Genomic DNA, 22,182 nt, shown 5'->3' on the forward strand with positions numbered 1-22,182 from the left:
TGTAACAATACAACATTTGTAATAAGGTTTTCCCAACACTATTAAAGAGCCTACTTCTCAGTCATCTGAAGGATTCAAAAGAATTTAATGAGAACAAGACTAAGACACCAGAAAGTTATTTCCTTTTACAAAGACTTCATCCACTTATGTTGGTCTCAGCAAGAGAGTTCACTGTTGTGTAATATATTCTACATATGTATTCAACTGCATGACTCCACACGCATACATGCACTTACAGAAAAAATTTTAAAGGTACTACACTCCATCAATTCGTTGGGTTTTGGTTTTTTTTTTTTTTTGCATCAGGACACCCTGCCCCCCCTCAATTAAAGCATGCAGGGCTGCAGAGTCAGAGACTGCAGTCCATAAGTAAACACTCCCAGCTTTAAAAATCCATACAGGTAGCAGCCTACAGACATCAGCTCCTCCTCGAGAAGGGCCAGTTTCACAAACTGTGCTGAGCTTCCACGCTGCCACAGTTCCGTACACAGCTGGGGTGCCTTTGCAGCACACTGCAGTCTGCAGGTGGCAATGAGTCCTTGTAGGAGGAAGAAAGGAACACAAATCTCAGCTTCCCTTCTTCCATAAAGGTATGCTGCACACTGAAATTTGCTGTTCCTGCCAAGCACACAGTTCACCGGTTAATTTACAAGTGCTTACTGAACAGACGCCTCTTCAGTGAACACTTACATTAGTGATAGCTGAAAAACGTCCAGCAAAAATTAAACCCCAAAGAAAAAGAGGCTAACGGACCTCTCGCTTTAACAGGCTAATCACTGCTGGTTTGTTTCACATGACAGACCGTTCAAAGAAGATCACATGAATGAAATGACTAACAAAATTTAGCAATAGCCCTCCTCCCTTTCTCTGCTTTGTACTAGCCACTTTTACTTCATCTTTGCTCCTCAAGCCCCTGATTCCTTCCAGACACCGCTCTTCCCTTCAGCGCGTTTCTATTGTTACCCAGTCTCTGTCCCCTCCACCACGCTCATCCTGCAGCCGAGCCAGCCAGCGCTCCTTCGGAATCCAGCACCAGCCATTTGGTGCCTGTGAACCTCTGACAGGCATTGATCTTTCTGAGCACATCCACACATTTCTCGAATTTTAATAGCTGCTGCGTCAGTATCCTCACTTCGAGATAATATTCACTAGGCAGAAGTGCTTCCTAACCTCGGTAGCCCTTGCATTAGAAAGGCTCAAATACGTTCCATAATGCCAATTATAATTCTGAGTTTGTTCTCAATACAGGGGCAGATTGATGCAGATAAATATCTAAAATCTGTGTTATCCCATTTTCTGACACGTCAAAAAATCTGACTTCAGTGATCTGACAGAGGTTTAAGAAGGACAGGGCTTTCCCTATAAAACTAGCATATGGTATTTAATCTTGTAGGGTAATACAAGACGAGAGGGAAGGACAGACACATTCACAAGAAGAGCAGGGAACCGAATGGGAAGGAGCAGTGATTGCAGTGCTGCAAATTCTGTGAAAGGTCAATTGATTGCTAATGTATACTGAACATAAAGATTTATTTATAACCCAACAGTGGCTGGTCTCCCCATTTGAATTTTCAAACATGTAATTTTCCTCCCTATTCTTCCCTCCACCCCAAGTACCAGATGCCATTTCCTTTTTTTTTCCCCCCTTTCCTTTTTTTTCCACCCTCTTGGTCTTTGTTCTCTTTTTACCACCCCACAGAAACAGATATCATGCTTGCTGTAAGGTAAAAACATTTTTAAAAATCACTAGAAAAAAAAAAAAACAAACAATGATGCACCCCAAATCCAAACTGGTAGCAAATTAAGCCTCTATTCTAGCCCACTATTATCAGCAAGTTCCAAAGGCTGGAAAGTGAATCTTAGTAGAATTGATGGCATGTTTCATTCTGCAGCCTGACTCGCACCAGACAATGGAGTGGAAGGCATCTTGAGGCTGGCAGGGCACCAAATGCACAGGTAGGCTTTAGAATGGTGAGGTTTAGCACGCACATGAAATTACCAGAGAGTCAACAACCACCCTCTCAAGGTTACCCATCCCATGTCAGACAGGACATTGGGGATGCTGACTGAATACCACTGGAGATTTTAAAATAATAAAAAAAAAAGCTTTATATATGTAAATACACAAACAAATATAGACATATGTAAGATATTACTAGCCAACAAAAAAGGTAGGACAGAATAAGCACAGCAAGTATGCAAGAGACAACACGACTGCTGGGATGTGGTATGCATATTGGAAACTTATGTGAATTACTTGCCAACTAAATTTTAGAAAAGAGAGAGAAATGTAAAGAATCCCAGAAAGCCTCCCTGACTCCTTACTCAGTGTCTTGATATGGCATAGAATATATCAGTCACCAAACTATAGAAACGTAAGTAAAGAAAGACAAAATAGAAAACTCTTACAGTAACTCTGGAAGCAAGGGTAATAGACTGCTGAACCACAGGCATATAATCAGCAATCAGCATTGTAGTACTGAAACAAGAGAAACTGTTAGCCCACTACAGTAACTCAGCTGAAAACACCTGAGTCCAGAACACATAAAATAAAGCTAGAGGAATTTTAGTGTGCAGAGAATGAAAGTCACTGGCAGAGGGAAGCAATATTACATGTACCATTGGGGTTGACACAGTAGAACACATTTAAATGTAAACTAAATTAGATTTGAGACCTGAATTTAAGTTAAAGTCATAAAAGGTAGCACTGCTGGTTTGTTACAGACCTCCAGGGCAGGTTGAGAAGAAAATGTTTTTCCCCATATAGGAAGCTTATAAAAAAAGTGCCAGAATAAATCAGTAGGAAGAATCATTACAGATTAAAAAAAAAAAAAAAAAAAAAAGCAAAAGCCTAGAAAAAGGCCACATTCCTGGAGTTAGTAATGAACTCTTTTTCCTTCAGTTTATTTGGCTGTTAGCAGAGTCAAAAAGCAAGTCCTTGGAAATAAGCCGTATCAGAAGTTAGGTGGCATACAGAACCCTAGGAGTATCTGAGCAAAAGGATCACGGTATCAAGAAACACTGCCCAGTATGAGATGCCCGGGGACACAGGCTGCCTTTACGCCATCAGTGGGTATCTCAGTAACCACTTAGAGATTACAGACACACACACATCCTCCCAGGCATTCACTTGGCTGCCAGCCCAGGTATTGCCTGCGATAAAGGGCAATATATATGTAGGGCTAAAAAAAATCCTAATACTAAAGGAACATACAGTGTTTAAGGACTACTGTCAGGAAATCCACCATACATAGCATAAGTCAGATGATGTGGAAGTTAAGCCAATAACATGTGGAATTAATCTCAAAACTTAACCAGCTACAAAATCGGTAGCAAGTGCCAATGCGACTCAGTAGAGCCAAAACAAGCAGTATCAGCAATAAAGCTGAAGGATTTTAAATAGATCACGGATGAGGACTGGGGAGACTTAGAAACAAGCAGTAACAAGTAAACTTTAATTGCTTAACTGACGACAAGCTGCAATGAATACTTTAATTAACAATTAAGGTTTTAATGCATGCACAATGTCAAAGGTATAAGATATTAATCACTCAAGCATTGTAAAACAATGGCAACAGATAGCTTAAAGAGTGAAAAGGCAGAGTGTTGAACATACACTGTGGAAATAACAAGAGGTCTCACAATTCCTACTATTAGTTTGTTGGGTTTGGAGGTCTATTGAAAGCACAGTTATCTTTTAATTGTAATAATGTTCTTTCCCCAGACGCTATAAGACTTCTAAATAGCACAAGTCTTTATCATGCTTGCACATAATACTAGATTGGGATTTGTCAGGTTTTTCAGAGCGCAGGTAACAATATTCCCTTTAGGCTGTGATACTGCAGCACTGGCATCCAAGGTTTCAGTCGCAGAACGCAGGGGCAAAGCTGCTAATGGCAGTGCTGGCGTGCCATGTTACGCAGCACTCGTACACAGCCTGAAGGGGCTTGGAGCTGTAGATGGGGAGTAAAACTGAACTGAAAGGAGAAAAAAAGGGGTAAAAAAGGCAGAAAGCAGAAGGAAGGGAAAACAGCAGAATGGAAAAATCAGTTTAAAAAAGAGCAGGAAGGGCAGCTGCTGAAAATTTGTGGGGAAGGGGTGTGGGGGGAAGATTGCTCAGGAATAACTTTGAAAGTGTTTATGAAGGGCTGAGGCCAAACCCTTAGATAAACTTGTTGCAAAGGATACTGCAGAAATTGGCAAAAAAATTAACTTCAGGGAGACAGAATATTCACATTTTTCAATGCAACCCAGGATTTTACGTTTCTAACTCTGTTCTGTGACTAGAAAATATTTTTCTATCACTTCTTATAACCTGCTTCAGACTTACACATGTAGAGAACCCCACCACCAGAGTTTTACTGCAGGAAAATTCTTTCATTGCTTCACCTGCTCCAAAACTCTTCAGCTTTGGAGCTCTCAACCATGCTCAGTGACAGCTGTGCCTAGCTCTGTATTGAGCTACTGGAGAGGGAACCAGGGTGGGAAGATTGGTCCTAATTTAAAAAGCAAACAAAAATCCTACAAGAGTTAAGCATCTCAATCAGCCTAGCTGCTTTGCTCCTAACACTATGATGCTGCCTACTGATAACTGTATTTACTAGGTTTGTGTAAGCTGATGGTGACAATTAAGATAAGCTGAGTAAATATAGTAATCACAAGAATTTAGATATCTGTAGTTACATGAGAAACTACATTCTCATATAAAAAAGAAAATAAAAAAGAGAAGAAAAAAAAAAGAGAGAAAGAGCCACAATCCACGTAGAAGTACCTCTCTCTGGTTAGATTTCCAGAAGCAAGCCCTCCCACTAGTTTCTCTTTTCTTTCTGTGGGACAATACTTTGGAGTCACTGACTTCTGTTTATCAAAATGGCATGTGAAACAAAGGCTAAAAATCCTATTTCTGAACTAAAACATTCCAGGAGAAGTTAGTACAAGCAGCCAGAGGCCTCTATTAGCCGTACATGCAACTACCACAGGTCTACATGCTGATCACACTCATCATCAGGTGTTCTTCTCACCTTTTTCTGGTTTTCCCCCCTTCTCTCACCCTACTTTTCCAGCCAGTCACCTCGAAGGTAACGGCAAGCATATGGTTTTGAATTACTTTTGAAAACTAAGTAATTATATAAGGAACTGCTTACATTGGAATTATTTTCCTAAGACTAGTCATTGTAAACATTAACGTCTAAGCAATTGATGGCTTTTGTTTAACATTCCAGTGTTTTCTCAAAACCTGGGAGTCTAAAGCAACAAGAGGTCTTCTACTCTGAAGCAGAGATTCACTACAACTAGGATAAGCAGTACGTTGTGACAATTTTCTTACAGTGAGAGCTCACTATCAACCATTTCCCTCGTGCAAAGCTAAAATCTGCATTGTATAAGTTTGCTTGGGTTTGCAGCCACTGTATATATAAACCTCAACTGAACTAGAAACACAAATGGGACATAGTGCTTACTGTAACTTTCAGAAGCCAGCTTTCCAGGCTCTACTAACACATACTCCTCTTTGTTCAGAAATATGTAATTATTGTATTTCATATAAAGTTTGGCATACTTAGATACTCATGAAGGTAGTGCTCTAAAATACCCTTTAAAAGATGCTCACAACAAGCAAATGCTTAGGAATCTGTGTTTTGGTGTGTTCTGCATATAAACACCTGGATAGCATGCTTTTATTTCAAGACACGGGTGAGGCACGTCCCGTGCCTAAGACTGTGGATCTCATTTCACTCCGGTCTCCCTTCTCATTTCGCGGGTCAGAGGGGAGCCAGGTACCCACTGCGTTTCCACCACAAGGCCATCCGTCCCTGCTCCGGGCATTACCCACACAACTCCTTGCTCGCATCCCTCGCTGCTACACCTATCGCTCTTTGGTGCTTCCACTGCAGAGGCCCCAGCACAGGTACCTTCCCCACCACGTGAAAACCCAAGTTGCTGAGAAGCTGCCGCCCGCCGGGAGCCGGCAGCCCCGGCGCCGGCCTGCCCCGCCGCACTGCCCTTGTGGAACCACGCAGGTTTAGTACCTCTGGGGAAACCCACCCGTGAGGAAACCTTCCCCCTCCCCGGGGGGAGACAGGGCGCCGAGGGCTCCCACCGCCTCCTCGCTGCTTCCTCCAGGCAGCGCCGACAGGACCTTGGCCAGCAGCTCCCCCCCTCCGCCCCGCGCCGGCCCCGAGGCCCGGGAAGGGGCGGCGGAGGGGTCGGTGCGGCCTAGCGGCGGCGCGACCAGGCCGCGGGGCGGGGCAGCGCCTGAGGGGACACGGGCCGCCATGTCGCGCGCGCGGCCCCCGCTGACAGGGGCGGGAGGGGGGGCGGGGACCCGCTGAGGGGACGGGGAGGGGGGTGCGCGGGGACCGGGGTGGCGGCGGCGCGTCCGTTACCCCCCCCCCCCCGCTCCGCTCCCCCCTTCCCTCACCGCCCGCTCGGTACCTGCCGTAGATGCCCTCCGTGATGCGGTTCCGCTTGAGCGGCCGCCGCAGCTTGCTGCAGTCCGCGCTCCGCCGCTTCATCCTCCCGGCCGCCTCCGGTCCGGCCCTGCCCGGCCCGGCCGGCCCCGCCGTGCTCCCCGGCCCCGCGCTGCCCCGGCCCGCCCCGCTCACGGCAGCACCATCCGCCCCCGCGGGGGGTTCCCTCGCGCGGGGCTTTTTTTTTAATTTTTCTTTTTTTAATTTTTTTTTTTTTTACCCCGGGAAACAAAGAAATAAAAATAATTCCTGGTCCGTCCCTCCCCGCCGCGTCCCCCCGCGCAGCCGCCGCGCAACGCCCCGCCTTCCCCGGCGCTACCCAATCAAGCTGTTGTCCCTACCTGAATGACGGCGCGTTCGGCCAATCGGCAGCGGGTAAAGGCAGACGGACGGCCGAGAAGACCCATCGCCACATCAGAAAGTTGGTCCCGCCCCACGCTATCGGATAGCCCGCCCACGCCATTGATTGACGGCCACAAGAGCCCCTCAAAGAGAAGGATTCGTGAATTGATGGCTTGTGGGCCAATTCCTGAGTAGACTTCTTTCTTCTCCCGCCTACTGTCCTTCTGCGCTGGCTCCCGCCCCGTGTTGTGATCGACAGCACGACTGTCCAATGGAACAGACAAATAAATATAAAAGGACAGCTCAGCTATCCATTCGGAAACGGAAGAAGGAGGGCTCAATTTCCTCTGTCACCGTCGCACTCATGTACCGCCCCTCACACTTGATTGACAACCTCGCTAACAAATAGGCTGTTGGGAAAGCTCAGTCTCAGGGTGCAAAGGTAACAGGAGGCATTTCGTCGCGCACTGTGCTACCCCCACAGCGCAGCCCTGTGGTGACAGCTCACCGGAGGGGAGGGAGAACTTCTCAGAGTGACTGACGGACTCCTCCAGCCAATAAATGATGCATACAACAGAGTGACAAGCGATCGGCCCAATCGCAGGGCAGTAAGCGGGTGGAGGCGGGGCGACTCGGTCTCTCTTTCCCCGATCGGCCCAAAGACGGACGGTGTCTGGAGATGGGCCAATCAGATGCCGTGAGGGAAGCCAGCCTTCGGCCAATGGAAGGCTAGTCCCTAAGGGAGGCCTGTTGGGAGGGGCGGGAGTTCAGCCAATGGGAGGCGAGGGGCAGTGCGGGGCGGTCCCGCCGCTGCTGCTGCCCGGGGCTGCCTAGTCACGGCCGGGCACCGCCCCCTTCCCCTCCCTTAGCCGCCGGTTCGGGGCCCGGGGCCGCGATTTGGGCCTCCTCACCCTGGGGGCCGCTCGGCAGAGCCCCCGCCCCAAGGCTCTGTGGCCCTCTTCGGACTGCGGAAACCGTGAGGAAATCAACGGCGGCCCCCGAGCCTGAGGGCTCGGCGCCTCTCCCCGCCCTTTGGCTGACTGGACGGGGGTGGTGGCCGGGGCAGCCTCTCCGCGCTGCCATGTCTTCTCCGGCCTCGCCCGGAGCTGGGCTGGGTGCCACGGGGCTGCCTCGCCGCCTTGGGGGATAACGGGCCTCCCCGAGCAAAGGTCAGCCTGAGCCTGAGGAGTGTGTGTCCCGAAATGGCATTAAAACGGCCCAGGGGAGCGTACATGAGGCAGCCGGTCCTGTCGGCTGAGTCCACGGGGCCGTTTGGCAGTTGGTGGAGCTCTAATAGGAAAGTGATTTTGTATTTCACTCTGTCTGAGAGCACTTTCTGTTTGGGAGGGATTTCTATCTGGAAATCTGAGCATCGGCATTTGCAGTGTGGCATGTCATCCTGAGGGAAACGCGTGGGTAAATTCCTAGCCTTTGGTGCATTTTCCCTGACAGGGGACTTGGTAACAACTATCAGAAGAATTAATTGTGTTCATTTGACCAGGTCAAGGCGATGGAAGGAGTTCTGGGTAATTTTTATCCTGAGTCTGAGTCCTAAGGGTTTGTCTTGCAGGAAACAGATGAAAGCTAATTAGATATATTGCATTTATAAACCACACAAAGACACTGCATCAGTTAGCTAAACCAATTTCCAAGTTGCTGTTTCAGCTTTTACCTTTTTCTTGTCTAGAGGAAGTTCACCAGGCGTTCTGGTTCTGGCTGAATTACCCACATGATCATAGAATTCCCATGAGAAGGAGATGAATGAAGATCTTTCTGAAGTCAGGGCAGTGCTCTGCATGTCTGAATAAGTCCTTTGAATGTTGTTTTGGTGTTTCTGAAAAGGGGGTAAGGATACTTACGGTTTTATTAGGTGTAAGTAAAAGCTGGTAAAGCAATTTGATACTGTCTGTGAGGAAGATGCAAGTTATCACCACAAATGCAAACCTTTCGCAGATGGCTTGAAAACTACTATTGTGCCATATAGGTTTGCAGGAGCAACATCCGAAAATATGAGTGCACTGGAATTTTTCTGCATAAGTGTTTGTCTGATACATATTTCTGTTGCCAGTAGGTGGCTTTCTACCCATTTGTGCGCATTGTTACTCTCTCAAACCCCAGAGCGCCAGCACAGCACTCAGTTTGAAATGGCTTCAAAGTAGAAAGTCTGAGGCATAATTACAGTACTTTCATCTCCTGGACTGCCTGAACAAAGAAGGGTTCAGTTTACCAAAAGTACAGTGAATACTGAGAAGATGGTAATGTTCATATTATGGATTCATAAATTGGCCTCAACAGCCATATAACCATATCTAACAAGTTATAATGTCTGTGCATAGAAATATACTGAACATAGCTTCCACCATATAGCCCTGCTCGTGTGCTCCACACGCTCACTCTCATGATTCCTGCTTTAGAAAAACAGTAACAACAACAAATAAAAAAAGTCTGTACCTTACCAAAAGGCTCTGAACCCATAAGGTAATGGGTACCTCGTAGCCGCAATGTGGTAATAGAAGTTGATACACTTCTGGATGAAGGTTGGGTCTGAATTAAAGAAAGGATCAGGAGGGTGTAGGTCTGTGGTTTGGTTCTCAATTAAGAGCCTCAGCACTCTGAACAGTGCTGTCTGCCTGCAGCTTCCCGACCTGGAGATTACCATGGTCTTCCAGAGTGGTCACTGTAGCTGTTTCCATAGCCATGCTATAAACAATTGTCCTGGTTTGAGCAACACTAATTTATCTTCTAATACTTTGGAAGACTGCACTTTTAGAAGACTCTAGTGTCTGTATTTGTGAACGTATTTACTTTATAGCCAGCTATGGTGCGTGGGTTTCAAGGTCTCAGTGTTTTTCAGGTTGCCAAGTGGAGGGATGAAGAGGAACGAGACCCAGGCACTTGACCCAAGCTGGCCAACAGGATTATTTCATACTATAAACGTCATATTCAATGTAAATTTGAATGTTTGCTGCAAAGTGCTCTCTCTCCCATGATGGCTGCCATCCTGAGAACTCCTTGCCCTGGTGCCGGACCCCTGAGCCCTTCCCTTCCTCCCGAAGCTGCAGTGGTGCAGCTTCCCACGTTTACTGTCCACTGCTGGGAGTGCACAGCTTCCTACTGATAAAATTGGCTGAGTATAATTTTTGCATATTCTGCATTGGTATCGGGATCAATATTGGTTCTTTAGTGCTATTAATGTTAATTATCTAATCTTAGTTTATTAAATCTGTTTATACTTCAACTCCTGGGATTCCTTGTTTTTTCCCAATTCCCTTTCCCTGGTGGGAAGGGCTCATCGGGTGATAGAATGATTGTCTAAATGACAATAAATTGTTATGGGTTTCTCAAACCATAACAACAATAGACTGATTTCACAAGTAGCATAGGAAATGCTGCATCAACGCTGTGTGTCCAGAGAATCTCGATTCTCTGGTGTTGGGTTGGATTCATTAGGTATGAGAAGGTTTGTCGCGGGACATGGGTGTTTAGCTACAGCCTAACCAACCCCAGAATCAGAGTGAGAATCCCAACAGGACCTTCCCAACCTTTACATGAAGGGACTTGGGTCTAGGATGGATACGAGCAATGTAAATACATAATGGTTTTGCATAAACTTCAACATCCTACTCTTATGAGTCTGTGTTCTTCTTTACTTGCCATTTAGCTGATATGCAAGGCTCAACAGCAGCTGAAGTACTGTACGGACGGTATCCTGGAGCATTGCAGTATTGACAGCTCGATATGTCTGCTTTCATGAGTACTTTTTGAGTTCGGTCTATGTCAGTTGTGGCAAGTTTGGGCTCCTGACGTGCCACAGATAAGGAACTGTTCCTTGCTGACGTGTCTTGGGCTTTTTATCTCTCTGAGTTTTTATTCCTGCCCCCTCCCCACCTCCTTTTCGATTGGTTTGAGGTTACTGGAACATTTTTATAGAAAAACTTAATGTGTTTCTGCTTAATGTAGTCTAATGCACGATGTCTTCTAATTACCGCAACTTCCGAAACAGCGTGCCATGGCTCATCCTTTTTCTGGAAGCTCTTTTCATCGTCCTCTTCTACTTTTTGTTCTCGGGTGATGGTGCACCCAGATCAAGCATCTCCTACCCGGGTAAGATTGGCAGCCTTGCTGTGAAAGGAAGGGTTAATGTGGGCTTTTGTTTTGCAGTGTAGCAGAGATGGGATTCACCAATTTTGTGTATTAGTGAGAAGTAGAATGTTTTACTTCCTTTAAGTACCCTACTTTGCTATGTATGGTGTCTATTTATTTATATCAAAACAAAGACTGAGAAAGAAGACAGAAGCGATACGGATTTTTATTGCTTGTCTATTCTCTGCTGCCTGTTTGCCGTAATCTTGACTCCTGTGAACATAAACTTCTGAGGGCAGGAACTGCGCTGGGTTAAGTGCATAACTCTGTGAGGTCTTTGCGTGCGAAGATGTTGTGCTAAAAAGGAAGAATTCAGGATGGCAGTATTTTCCATTTGAATGCTTGATGTAAATAAGTTAATACAGTGGAATTAAGGGTTCAAATATATTCTGGAGATGTATCTTGTGCATTGATCAAAGGAATGTCTTAACAGATTATGCTACGGCCATAGTGTGTAACATATTTACAGGGTTGTGCAAATCTGATCTGATTAATCCTCATGACATTCTTGTGTTACTCTCCCTGTTTTATAGCTCGAAAAATTAGGTCTGCTTACTAGCAGTTTGATATTTTGCTGTATGTAGGGGCCAGCACAGCCATACAAGAATATGACTATTAGCATGCCCTGGGGGACGCTTCCAGGTCTACAGATCCAAGAGCTTACGTCTTGGACAGCCTCTACCTTTTGTGAAATGGTGCTGGTAACCATGTTAAGCTCTTTCTACTGCCATTTCTGCTCCTGTTCCTTCTACCCAGATGGGGACCTCGTACAAGTTTCTTTGTAACTCATTTCTTCCCTAATGCCCTCAAGGAATGAATCAGCACTAATTCACAGTAACTCTTCCTGAAATGCCCAATTTAAGCTCTTTAAATTCACCTTAGGAAAAATGAATGTCCAAATTTAATTGCTAAACATACTTCATTTCTGCCCTGCTTTTTGACCCCTCAACCCCCATCCTATGGCATCCATTCCGATCACTCTGTAAAATTAAATTCAGGGTCAAGGGTATTGTTTTTCTGATTACTTATGGATTAGAAAGCAAGCTCTGGAATTCTTTACAAGTACTAAATAATAACCGCACCCGAATTTTTGTCTGAAGTCTTCTTACTTAGTCATGATTTTTTGAATTTATTTTTTAACCAGAAATCTAGTCTGCATTAATAACTTCACTGCTTTCTTGGTCTTTTCTGTCATGCAGCTTTTCAAGATGTCAACCACATGGTAATTTTTGGATTTGGCTTTTTCCTGACATTTCTGAAAAGATACGGGTTTAGCAGCACTGGATTCAACCTCCTGATCGTTGTACTTGGTGTCCAATGCTCCGTGCTAATAGAAGGTTTATTAGCTTTCCTTCTTCAAAGGCCAAACGAAGATGGTCTGAAAAGGTAATTAGATCATGTTAGAATTGAAATAATCTAGAACTGCCGATTGTTCTTTGTGGAGGATAATGCCCGGTTATATGGACCTAGTTGCGAATTAGCACAGTCATATTTGCAAACATTTTAGAAGGCTTTGGGTTTTTAAGTACATTTTACTGTCTGTCATTCATTCTTTAGTGGCCCTGGTGTGGTCCTGATACAGATTTTTTTCTCTTTCTTTCTTTTATTGCAGAATAACAAAGGCTGCTGTGAGTATGACTGCTGTGGTCATCTCCACTGGAGCTGTTCTTGGGAAGACTAATCCTGTGCAATTGATTCTGATGACAGTGGTGGAGATAATAGTTTTCCATATGAGCAGATGGATCAACAAGATATTCCTGGAGGTATTGTAGTATGATTTCCAGGCACAGTGGGGAAAACTTCACTGGGACTTTCGAATATTGCCTTCAGGTGGTTTGTTAGTGCTCTGCTGACAGGAACATCAGTGTGTTTTCTCTCATCTCAGTTAGATTGTGGCTATGTTTTCATTAAGAAGTGAAGTCTGACTTTAGGACTATACTTAAGACCATTGAACTCCAAGCCCTGCATACTCTATATAATTGGTTATATCTATATTCTTGGGCCTTAAAGGGAGAGCTGATCTGATGGATTGGGATGTAGTGCATTTGGCCTTGCCCATGCCCTGACCATCCCCAATGCATGAATGAAAGCCTTGACCTAGCCTAAGGCACTAATTACCTTTAAACTTTACCCCCTCCCTGTGTCAGTTCAGTCTGGAAGATTCCCAGTGTGAACGGTATACCAATCCAGTCTGCACAGCAGAGTCAGACCTGCATTTAATGTACAATGTAAACATACCCCAAACTCTGTGTATGAATTGTGTGTTTCTGAGCTATGTTGAACTCAGATAAGTTATTCTTGTATTAATAACTCATGCATAAACTGAGGGACTGTGAAAATAAATTGCTTATAGGGAGGTCACATGAGCAACTGTATCAGGAACTGCACCAAAGGCTTCCTGTGGTATGAAATAAACCCCAAATTTGGTTATTGTATTGATACAGGTTCCAGACGATATCAGCATGATGCACGTTCATCTGTTTGGAGCCTACTTTGGTCTGGCAGTCTCCTCTTGCTTCTCTGAGCCACCACCAAGGTCTGAGAAGAATGCGAGTACCCCGAAGTCGGATTTATTGGCGATGTTGGGTAAGGCATTTGCTTTAACGACTCAGTTGGAAGAAGAGATTGCAGTGAGAACATAAGGAATGTTTTTGGGGGCTGGCCACAGCATGCTGAAACTTTTGCATCCAAAGTGCAGGTCTGAATGCAGCCAAGCAAAGAAAACTGCTGCTGCTGTGGTTCGTGGTTTCTGACAATGAGTTGGTGAGTCTCAGCGTGTTTCCTACCAGACACATAAGCCACTCCTGCAACGGCTGTGGCTTAGTTTGCTTTTGTCAGTCTCAGCATAAAGGCTGTGCCAAGTTAACCGTTCCCTCTCCCAGCTAAGCTGTCCCCTTTGGGCTGCTATAGGCATATTGGCAAGGGACCTATGCACCAAAGTTGAGGGCATTACTTGTATTTCAGTAGTGCTTACAGTTCCCAGCTGGGGCCAAGGCTCAGTTTTGTTTTGCAAGGTGCTGTACAGAGATATAGAAAAGCAGTTCCTGCCTAGAGTGTAAATGAAAAGATAAAGGCCTGATGAAGGGTGGGGAATACGATAGACAGGCACACGAGAAAGGATCTGAGTGATGACAGGCTGAATATATGGCAGTTCCAATTTTTTTTCTTAAAGAAGCAATTAGTTTTCTTTATTGTCTGACTTCTGTTCTGTAACTGCCACCAGCTGAACTAAGATCTTTCTGCAACGGTGCAGAGTCTAACTCTCGGTCAGTCTTCGCCCAGTTGAGGGAAGCAGAAATTTAAACGCTGCTCTTTTGAGTCCCTGGAGTTTTTGCTTTGATGGAGAATTTGAGGAGATCGGTATTTTATTCTAACTCATCAAGACACTGTTAAGCCTTTTTTATAAGTTTAGTGCAGCTTGCTACAACCAAGTGCTTGCTATTTGGAGTAATTATTTTGCCATGTCTTGAATAATTCCTGAGGTAACGTGGGTAGAAAGGCGCAACTGAGCAGGTAAATTCCTCAGTTCCTTTTTGCATCCTGCTTGTGAGGACTGTGTGAAGGGTACTGAGGTCTTCACCCATATTTGGATTCAGGTTGTGACTGTTTTATTTCCATAGCTGAGCAGATACTCATAAGAACGTTTCAGTGGCATTAGTAGAATGTTAATGTTTTTTTTTAATGACTGACTGTCTAATCAATGGGAATAAGATTGTCATTTTACAGATCATTCCACCAGCCCTCACTGCTGCCATGGCTTTTGAATTGCCAAGATGGCCTCTCCTGTCTGAGAGGCACAGCTATCACTGCCTTGGTGCACTGAAAGGGTGAAAATTAGCAATGGAAATTGGATTTCAAGGAGCCAAGATAAGCTTGTACAAAAGCAGTAGCTGCCAGGGCTGCTAGAAACTGGATTTAACCATTGTCCTTTATAGTGACAATGCCTGTGTCACTTCTTAATTGACTTCAACAAGAACACTTCAAATGTTATTGTCAGGTGAATTGCGCAAGGCTCTGGTAGCTCTGTGGCACGGAGAACGGAACATTAGCTATGGAAGTGGAATGGGCAGCAAAAAATAATGACTGGACAAGGCAAAATAAACTGTTGCTTCTTTGTGTTGTCATCTGTGCACTTAGAGCTATGCGCAGCTCCGGGAGCAGAGGCAGATTGCAATGTGTGGTCCAACTTGACTTAGTGTGAGGCCACCTACTTCCCTCTGCTGGCTGGAATTTGATCTCTGCATGTGTATCTATATCCCCCTATGAAAGGATGTATCCTCCCAAGCAGTGAACTTGTTTTATAGAGGCTAAGATTCCTAAATGCTGACAATTAGGGCCCAGGTCATAGAAGCAGAAGAACCTGTTTTCATTCCTTTTGTTAGCGAAGCCTATGTGGTCACAAAAGTGTGACACTGTGCAGCGATCTCGTAGGAGGAAAGTAAGTTGTTCTTTTGGACCCATATAGTAGGGAGTAGCTATTCGGTAGATAACTCTTTTACAAGTAACAAGAAAGTTAAGCTGTGTATAGCTGAGTTGGTGAAGCATAATCACCTCGCTCGAGCTATTCATCTTTAGCCCTCCTCTGGAGTAATCCTAGTAGAAGTAGAGAGGATTCTGTTCTTATGATCCAGTTCATCCTCTTTTTCTCTTCAAACCCTGCCAGGAGGCAAGACGACCAGTCATACTGGCAGTCAGGGTAAAAGACATTCCAAAGTGCACTTTGGGTTTCTTTGTGGTGATTTGTACCATGTGAGCTGTTTTCTCTTCCTCCTTGGCTTGCTTTCATCTGTCTTGCGGCTGGTTTTGAACAGTTATGCCACAGTTCCATGAAAAGGAGCAGAAATTTTGACCAAGGAGCAAGCCCCTGGTACCTGTGCAGAACAGCCAGGATGCTGATCTTTTGGAAATCAACAATGGAATTCTTCCCACTTGTATCTGAATCTGCATTTAAGGGCACAATAGATAGAACAAAGCTGATGTTAAAGGTTGTGTGAGCCGACTTGGGCAGGATGCAGGAACAACCACACAACCACACATGAAAGACAAAGAACAAATTTAATCTCAATACCTCATGAATCGGGGAATCTCCGAAGCAACACCCGGGCAGAGGAACACGAGCAGGGCACGCAGGCACCGCAGAGCGGGAGAAAGTCCTTGTTAGCAGGAGCATGTGAGTGCTGACTTGTTCTCGCCTGCTTTTCAAGGGTTCAAACAGGCGTAGTTTTCCACTGTGCTTTGATCTTCTTCAACAACAAGGCAGTGATCTCATGTATGCTAGATAAGGTGTCCCTGAGTCCATCCCATGCTTATATTATCTAAGGGCAGATGTTCTACTTGCAAGCACACAAGGCTGAACAATAATTAGTGTGATATATGTGTTGTCCAGCGCCCCAGGTGCGAGTCACTTGAGCATGTTTACAATCCTCCTCACCAATCTTCCGTTACTTTCCCACAAAGGTGTTCTTGAAAAGGGCATCCTACCTTCAGCTCCACGAAGGAGCAGCCCGATGCCAGCAGGGCTGTGCTTTGGCTGTGTGTTTGACGTTACAGTGATATGTTTCTGGGAAGGTGTTGGTATAGCAGGTAACTCTCAGGCCTGTCTGTATTGTGAATTGTTATCATTTGTTTACAATTTGGGAATTGCAGTGAATGCAAAATGTGGGCTGGAGCCCTCCAGAGACAGCTGGTGATGGATTCGCCGTGTTTTAGAGCAGGTAATGATTGTTGCTTATCTTTGTCTCCAAGGCACTCTCTTTCTCTGGGTGTTCTGGCCAAGCTTCAATTCTGTACTAGCTGTGGCCAACAAGAAGAAAGCAATCATCTACAACACCTACTTTGCCCTTGCAGTGAGTGCTGTAACCGCCTTCGTGTTGTCTGTTCTGACCACAAAGGATGGAAGATTCAGAATGGTAAGACATGAGAGAAAATCACTGCATATAAGATATTTTTCTGTTACTCTCAGTAATACACGGAAAGTGTAATAGCTATTAAGTAAAAACAAGTCCAGGTTTTCAGTCTTACAGTCATTATGAGCCTCCCAAGCTGAAGCTCTAACTTAGAAATTATGTTCTCAGATTGTACTTTACAGTATACAGAGGCTCAAATTCACCCTAAAGAGATCGCACTTGCATGAGAATAAGAATCTATGATATTGGGCTGCTATAAAATAAGTGATGACTGAATTCTCACTCCCATGTCTCTGCTGGTTTATTTTACAGACTCATATCCACAGTGCAGTACTAGCTGGTGGGGTCACTGTTGGTTACGCAGCACACAGCATCGAGTATCCCTGGATTGCGATGATTTTGGGTCTACTTGCCAGTGTGATAACCATATTAGGATCTTACTGTTTACAGGTAGTACTCAAATCCTGAAATTGTTTTTGGATAAGCTATATATAAACTTCTTCTCCAAGTAGGATACCTCAAGGGAAACCTCTCTTTCAAAGAGATTAAAGCTAGGAAACCTGAAGTCTTTTGAGTGGAGTGCAGGATTGCAACTTGCAAGACCAAAGTTCATTTTCTGCGACTGACAATATGCTGTTATCGACTTGTGTTTCTGTGTATCACTTAAACCTTTTCTTCTTCCCAGAGATGCTTGAATCCTGCTCTCAAGATTCATGATTCCTCTGGAGTTCATTTCACTTTTGGCTTCCCTGCTGTGCTTGGAGCTCTTGTCCAGGTCATTCTCTTAGCAATAAAAAACTGGACTAATTTACCAAGGTATATAAATTTTTGCTATTAATTAATAAGCTTAGCTAATCATTATTGTAGTGTGCCTTGAGAAGAGTTCTCATATATACAGAATGCCTGAACGTCATCACAGGTAAATCATTCTATACCAGATAACCTAAGATAATCTCCGAAGTCCAAAAAAGTCAGTAAAAAAGACTTTCAGGGTGGAGCAGACTTTGCATTAAAACTTCAGTATTAGCTTTTGGTCCTGTTTTCTGTCTCCCTTTTTAGTTGATACTAAATACAGCAGACATAGGAGAGGAAGGCTTGGGATGTGCATCCTTCCAAGACTCAGTTTGGCTTTTGTGATGTGTTTTGGGGAGCTTTGTATGCTAATGCAGGGGGGGCGGAAAGCAGCATTTCTCTTCAAAGGAGGCTTTAACTCTGAGTCTGGGGCAAGAATGCCAGTTTGGACTAAAGCCAGTCTGGACACTGAACTGGAAAATATACTCAGGGAGATACCTTGCAAAAGCTGAAGGGCTCAGTTAAGGGTATTCTCCATTGGTTGTTTTGATCTGGCACTGGCATCTCATTTGTGCAAATCAAACTCATGTCCTGTCATACGAGTTCTCTGATTTTCTCAGTTTATGCAGGAATGAATCACAGTGCAGCACAAGGGCTTTGCACTTCTCCTCATGTTCTTATTGAAACAAATTTAATGAAATTTTAGTCCGACAATGATGGTTTCTAAAGGCAAAATATGTCCTCTGAGGTCTGTATTAGGCTTCAGATAGGATTTCTTAAAACATCTAACTGCGGCTGCAGAGAGATTTGAGAAGAACAGAATTTTTATGAGAGGTTTTGATGTAAAACAGCATTTAGATAGATTCATTCACAGTCTTAATGCTAAATTCAGCAACTGTAAAAGGTGAAACACTTGTTTTGCTTTTCAGACTGGGGTATTTGGTCATGTTTCATGTTGGTGCCTTCTGCGTGACCGTCAGCGTTGCCTTGATAGCAGGTTTTATTACAGGTCAGTATTGAAAAACATGCTTCAGTAAGATCTTCCTCATTTCCTCGGGGCATGGGGTATGTCGTCTTCCTGCACCTGCTTTCATGTCAGTGCAACACTTTGCAGAAAGACGCCAGTTTAACTGGTGCTCTGAAGTGTGTTTCTGTGGGTAAATTATTTGTAGAAGTCATGGGAAACACGAACGCCAGGGACACTTCAAAGCCAGTCTTTTGAAGAAGAGATCAATTCAACATAAATAACCTGGTAGCACCATTCTTTCATTGGTGAAGTTTATTTTAACAGAGGCTTAACAGCTGCCTTCAAATTTCAGACAGGAGATGGGTGAGGATGAAAACATTTTTACATTTGGGTATTGTGACAGAAAAGTGCTATCTAGAGCTTGGCCCTTTTTAGGCCAGTTGGTATGAATCTGCGAAGTTTCACTGACATCAGTAGCTGGCTTGCGTCAGGCAAGCGCTGCGCCTTTGATCCCTGGTGGTTTGGGATCATCAGGGCTCGGGTGCTTCCCATGTGACATTCTGGTTTGTGGCAGCTGCTGGTTTTCTATAGCTGTGAATTCTGTCTTGAATAAAAGAGAAACGGCAGATGAAAATTGCTGTGAAATACACTCCAGAATGATTTTTTTTGTGCTTTAATTGATCTGAAACCTTTGCATTACCTTAAGTATAATTAAGAAATCGAGCTAATCAAGCAGATTTTTAAAAAACATTTAGCTGAAATAATCAAGCATTCAGTGTTAAACAAATCGTTTAAAAATCCAGATATTTCTGTCTGAAATCCCAAGCTAACAGTGCTGATAAGCCTGATGGCTTTAAATACACAGGCATTTTCCATGCAAGAAGTTAATAATTTTGGATGTATTTTTAGAATCTGGCAGGCTGTTTAATGGGGTTTTACCTAGAGTAATTAATTTTTAATAACACAAGCCTTGATCCTGGCAAGCTTCTCTCTTTGTGTTTAAGGTCAGCTTGAGTCAAGGGGCTCTGCTGAAGTATTTAGTTCTGAATTTGTATTTTGATCTATGTTGCATTTGGGTGCGTGTCACTAAGAAACCTCCAGTTACACACAATCTTCCCCTTTCCCTGATGTATATATGTATATTCGATCTATGTGTTTTTTACAAATAGGTTTAATCTTAAACCTCAAACCGTTTAAGACCATCCCTGTATCAAAGTACTTTGAAGACCAGTTTTATTGGGAGGTAAGTTTCAATGTAAAATTAACTGTGTGGGGGTATATATAGCACCTTGTTGACCTTGGTGAAGAACTGTAGGCATTTGAATTAAAAAAAAAAAAAAAAAGAGGATAATTCCATTTGACGGTACATTTTAGATGCCCTGTTTGATATGCAGGAGCTCTTGCCACAGTTGATTCAGAGCCTGAACTTTATAAATGCGTGTAGCCTTCAGTTAGGAGCGTCAGGGTGGGCACGGGGCTAAATCCGAAATGATCTTGCTGGTTGTAACACGTAGCCTTCGGTGCTCAGACATCTGTGGGGCTTGACAGCACTGGCCTCCTGTGGGGACTTGAGCAGCATCGGAGAGAGGGATTTTTAGAAGCCAATGAGTGGAATGAAAGGTGCTTTTTGTGGCTGTCGTGGGCACAGAGTGGCTGTGCAGTCTGATGCACAAACACCGGCCTTGGGCACCTTTAGGTGCTGAGTGTAATGCTGTATCTGAATTACAGAAAAAAGAAATGCGTGAAAATAAGCTTCTAATAAGGTTTTTCATTGCCTTTTTTTTTTTTTTGTATGATGATTTGATGCATAAAATGTTCTGATACGAGAACGTTTGTCTTCACAGTTTCCCCATTTGGCTGTTGGATTTTGAATGGTGGATCCCAGATGACAGATTTGACTGAGATAAGCTTTTCCTATTTGCCACTAGGGAAAACGAACAGCTGTGAGGGGCTGAAAGAGCACTTATAAGGGTCAATTCTCAGGCTTAAAAAAAGCCATCCCAATGCACACACAAAGAATTGGTAATGAACTGTTCTAGTTATTCGTGAAAGACACAGGGTGTAAATTTACAGATGCAAACTTAAAATGCATTCAGCTTTTTTCTGCTCTGATGGTCTTCCCTTACATATTTTTTTGTAGGATTTGTACAAAAACGTTGGCTGCATTCATTGCTGCAATGGCTTATCAATCAAAACGCTTGGAAACTTCAAAACATTTTTGGCTCCCAAGTTTAAAAGCCAAAATCTGTATTTTAAAGTACAGTTTTTCAAGGAGTACATACTCATTCTTATTTAGCGAAGCATTAAAGTACTTGTTTTTAAGCTAAATTAATTCTGTTGAAGGCCTTGTTAAGCAAGGATTTGATGAGTGAGCTGGATCAGGGCCAGAACTCTGCATCCTGCCAGACGCAACTCTCTGAGTTACCCGACTGCTTGAAGCAAAAGCTGTAATTGCTTGGCTCAGGCTAGCTGTTCGCGAGTTCAAATGGCAAGAAGTTAAATTGTTCCGTTGGTGGATGGTGCCCCTGAAATCAGTGGTATTTCTCATATTTATTTGGCAGCAAACCTCAGAACAGCCTGTCTGCGTGGTGTCTGATGGTGAGCTGTTCTACTCCGAGACAAGCTTTGGTGCACGAGCTAGGGCCTCATGGGGCAGAGGATTCTGCACAAACGAATCCTTGTTTTTAAATGGATTGTGATCCACAGCGTTTCTTGTTTGTTTCAAAATCATTGATGTAGAAAAATCTCTTTCAAAAATGCTTACATAATAAAGAAGTCAAAATCTGATCGTTTTATTTATTCAGCACACTTGCTTAAAAATGAAGTAACGAGGAAAAATGTAACGTTGAAGACAAAGCCTGAGGCCTTTGATGCTCCCTGCAGTGCCGCATGCCAACCTCCATTCATCCACTAGGGATGAAGCAAAGTCGATTGCTGCAGTTAAAGAAGCGTGAGACAGATTTCAGGTAATGAAAAATTACTTGCAGAGGAAAGGTCAGATTTTCTTCTTCCCAGGTCACAAAATAGCCAGTGATCTGCTGAGTCTCCCACCCACTGACGGTGACATTCAGCCTGGACACACACGTCCTGCCTGTGTTATTGCATAACCCAGGCTCAACTTCTGCTCTTAACTTTAATTTTCCAGCAACCAACCAAACATAACTTCTGCAACAGAAATGGCTTCTGCTGTTTTCTAGCAGGAGTACTTTTAAGGAACAGTATTTTATTCTTTACTTTATTCCTTTATTCCTGATAGGATGAGGGGGAATGGCTTCAAACTGGAATAAGGTAGATTTAGATTAGATATTAAGAAGACATTTTTCACTCTGAGGGTGGTGAGCCCCTGGCGCAGGTTGCCCCGAGAAGCTGTGGCTGCCCCGTCCCTGGAGGTGTTCAAGGCCGGGTTGGACGGGGCTTGGAGCAACCTGGGCTGGGGGGAGGTGGCCATGCCCAGGGCAGGGGGTGGAACTGAGATGGTCTTTAAGGTCCCTTCCAACTCTAACCATTCTATGATTCCCTCCCTTTTCCCCATGTATCTTTTATCATATGTTATGGAAGAAAAGCC

At 44.1% G+C, this 22,182-nt stretch overlaps 2 protein-coding genes across 5 annotated transcripts in view; one reads left to right on the plus strand and one right to left on the minus strand.

The window, feature by feature from the left end:
• The window catches only part of MACO1 (macoilin 1), a 30,760-nt gene extending 23,886 nt beyond the window's left edge, over positions 1–6,874 (minus strand). Inside the window, exon 1 of the mRNA XM_082494335.1 lies at positions 6,433–6,874. Coding sequence (XP_082350461.1) covers positions 6,433–6,512 — 80 coding nt within the window. The 5' untranslated portion in view covers positions 6,513–6,874. The remainder of the gene's footprint in view (positions 1–6,432) is intronic.
• A 603-nt stretch (positions 6,875–7,477) lies between these two features.
• Positions 7,478–22,145, plus strand: LOC309680461 (RH-like protein). 4 transcript variants are annotated; one of them, XM_082494080.1, is made up of 12 exons: positions 7,478–7,537; positions 9,664–9,940; positions 10,770–10,913; positions 12,152–12,338; positions 12,565–12,715; positions 13,397–13,538; positions 16,698–16,861; positions 17,171–17,308; positions 17,544–17,674; positions 18,580–18,659; positions 19,787–19,860; positions 20,462–21,397. In XM_082494080.1, exons 3-12 carry the CDS (start codon positions 10,781–10,783, stop codon positions 20,486–20,488), a joined length of 1,227 nt encoding a protein of 408 aa, XP_082350206.1. In that variant the 5' UTR covers positions 7,478–7,537; positions 9,664–9,940; positions 10,770–10,780; the 3' UTR covers positions 20,489–21,397. The 4 variants fall into 4 exon arrangements, with proteins under 4 accessions (XP_082350206.1, XP_082350207.1, XP_082350208.1 ...); XM_082494081.1 differs by lacking the exon at positions 7,478–7,537 and adding an exon at positions 8,167–8,221; XM_082494082.1 differs by lacking the exons at positions 7,478–7,537; positions 9,664–9,940; positions 20,462–21,397 and adding an exon at positions 21,422–22,145 and having other exon boundaries at positions 9,959–10,913.
• The last annotated feature ends 37 nt before the right edge of the window (positions 22,146–22,182 follow it).

This window comes from Vanellus vanellus (genome assembly GCF_965231255.1).
Source record: "Vanellus vanellus genome assembly, chromosome: 22".
Taxonomy (NCBI): domain Eukaryota; kingdom Metazoa; phylum Chordata; class Aves; order Charadriiformes; family Charadriidae; genus Vanellus; species Vanellus vanellus.

Bases quoted from the DNA above. Each gene is read 5' to 3' on its own strand.
- LOC309680461 (XM_082494080.1), top strand. From the start codon at position 10,781: ATGTCTTCTAATTACCGCAACTTCCGAAACAGCGTGCCATGGCTCATC. The intron at 10,914-12,151 runs GTAAGATTGGCA...TCTGTCATGCAG, and splicing joins ATCAAGCATCTCCTACCCGG to CTTTTCAAGATGTCAACCAC. The intron at 19,861-20,461 runs GTAAGTTTCAAT...TTGTCTTCACAG, and splicing joins AAGACCAGTTTTATTGGGAG to TTTCCCCATTTGGCTGTTGG.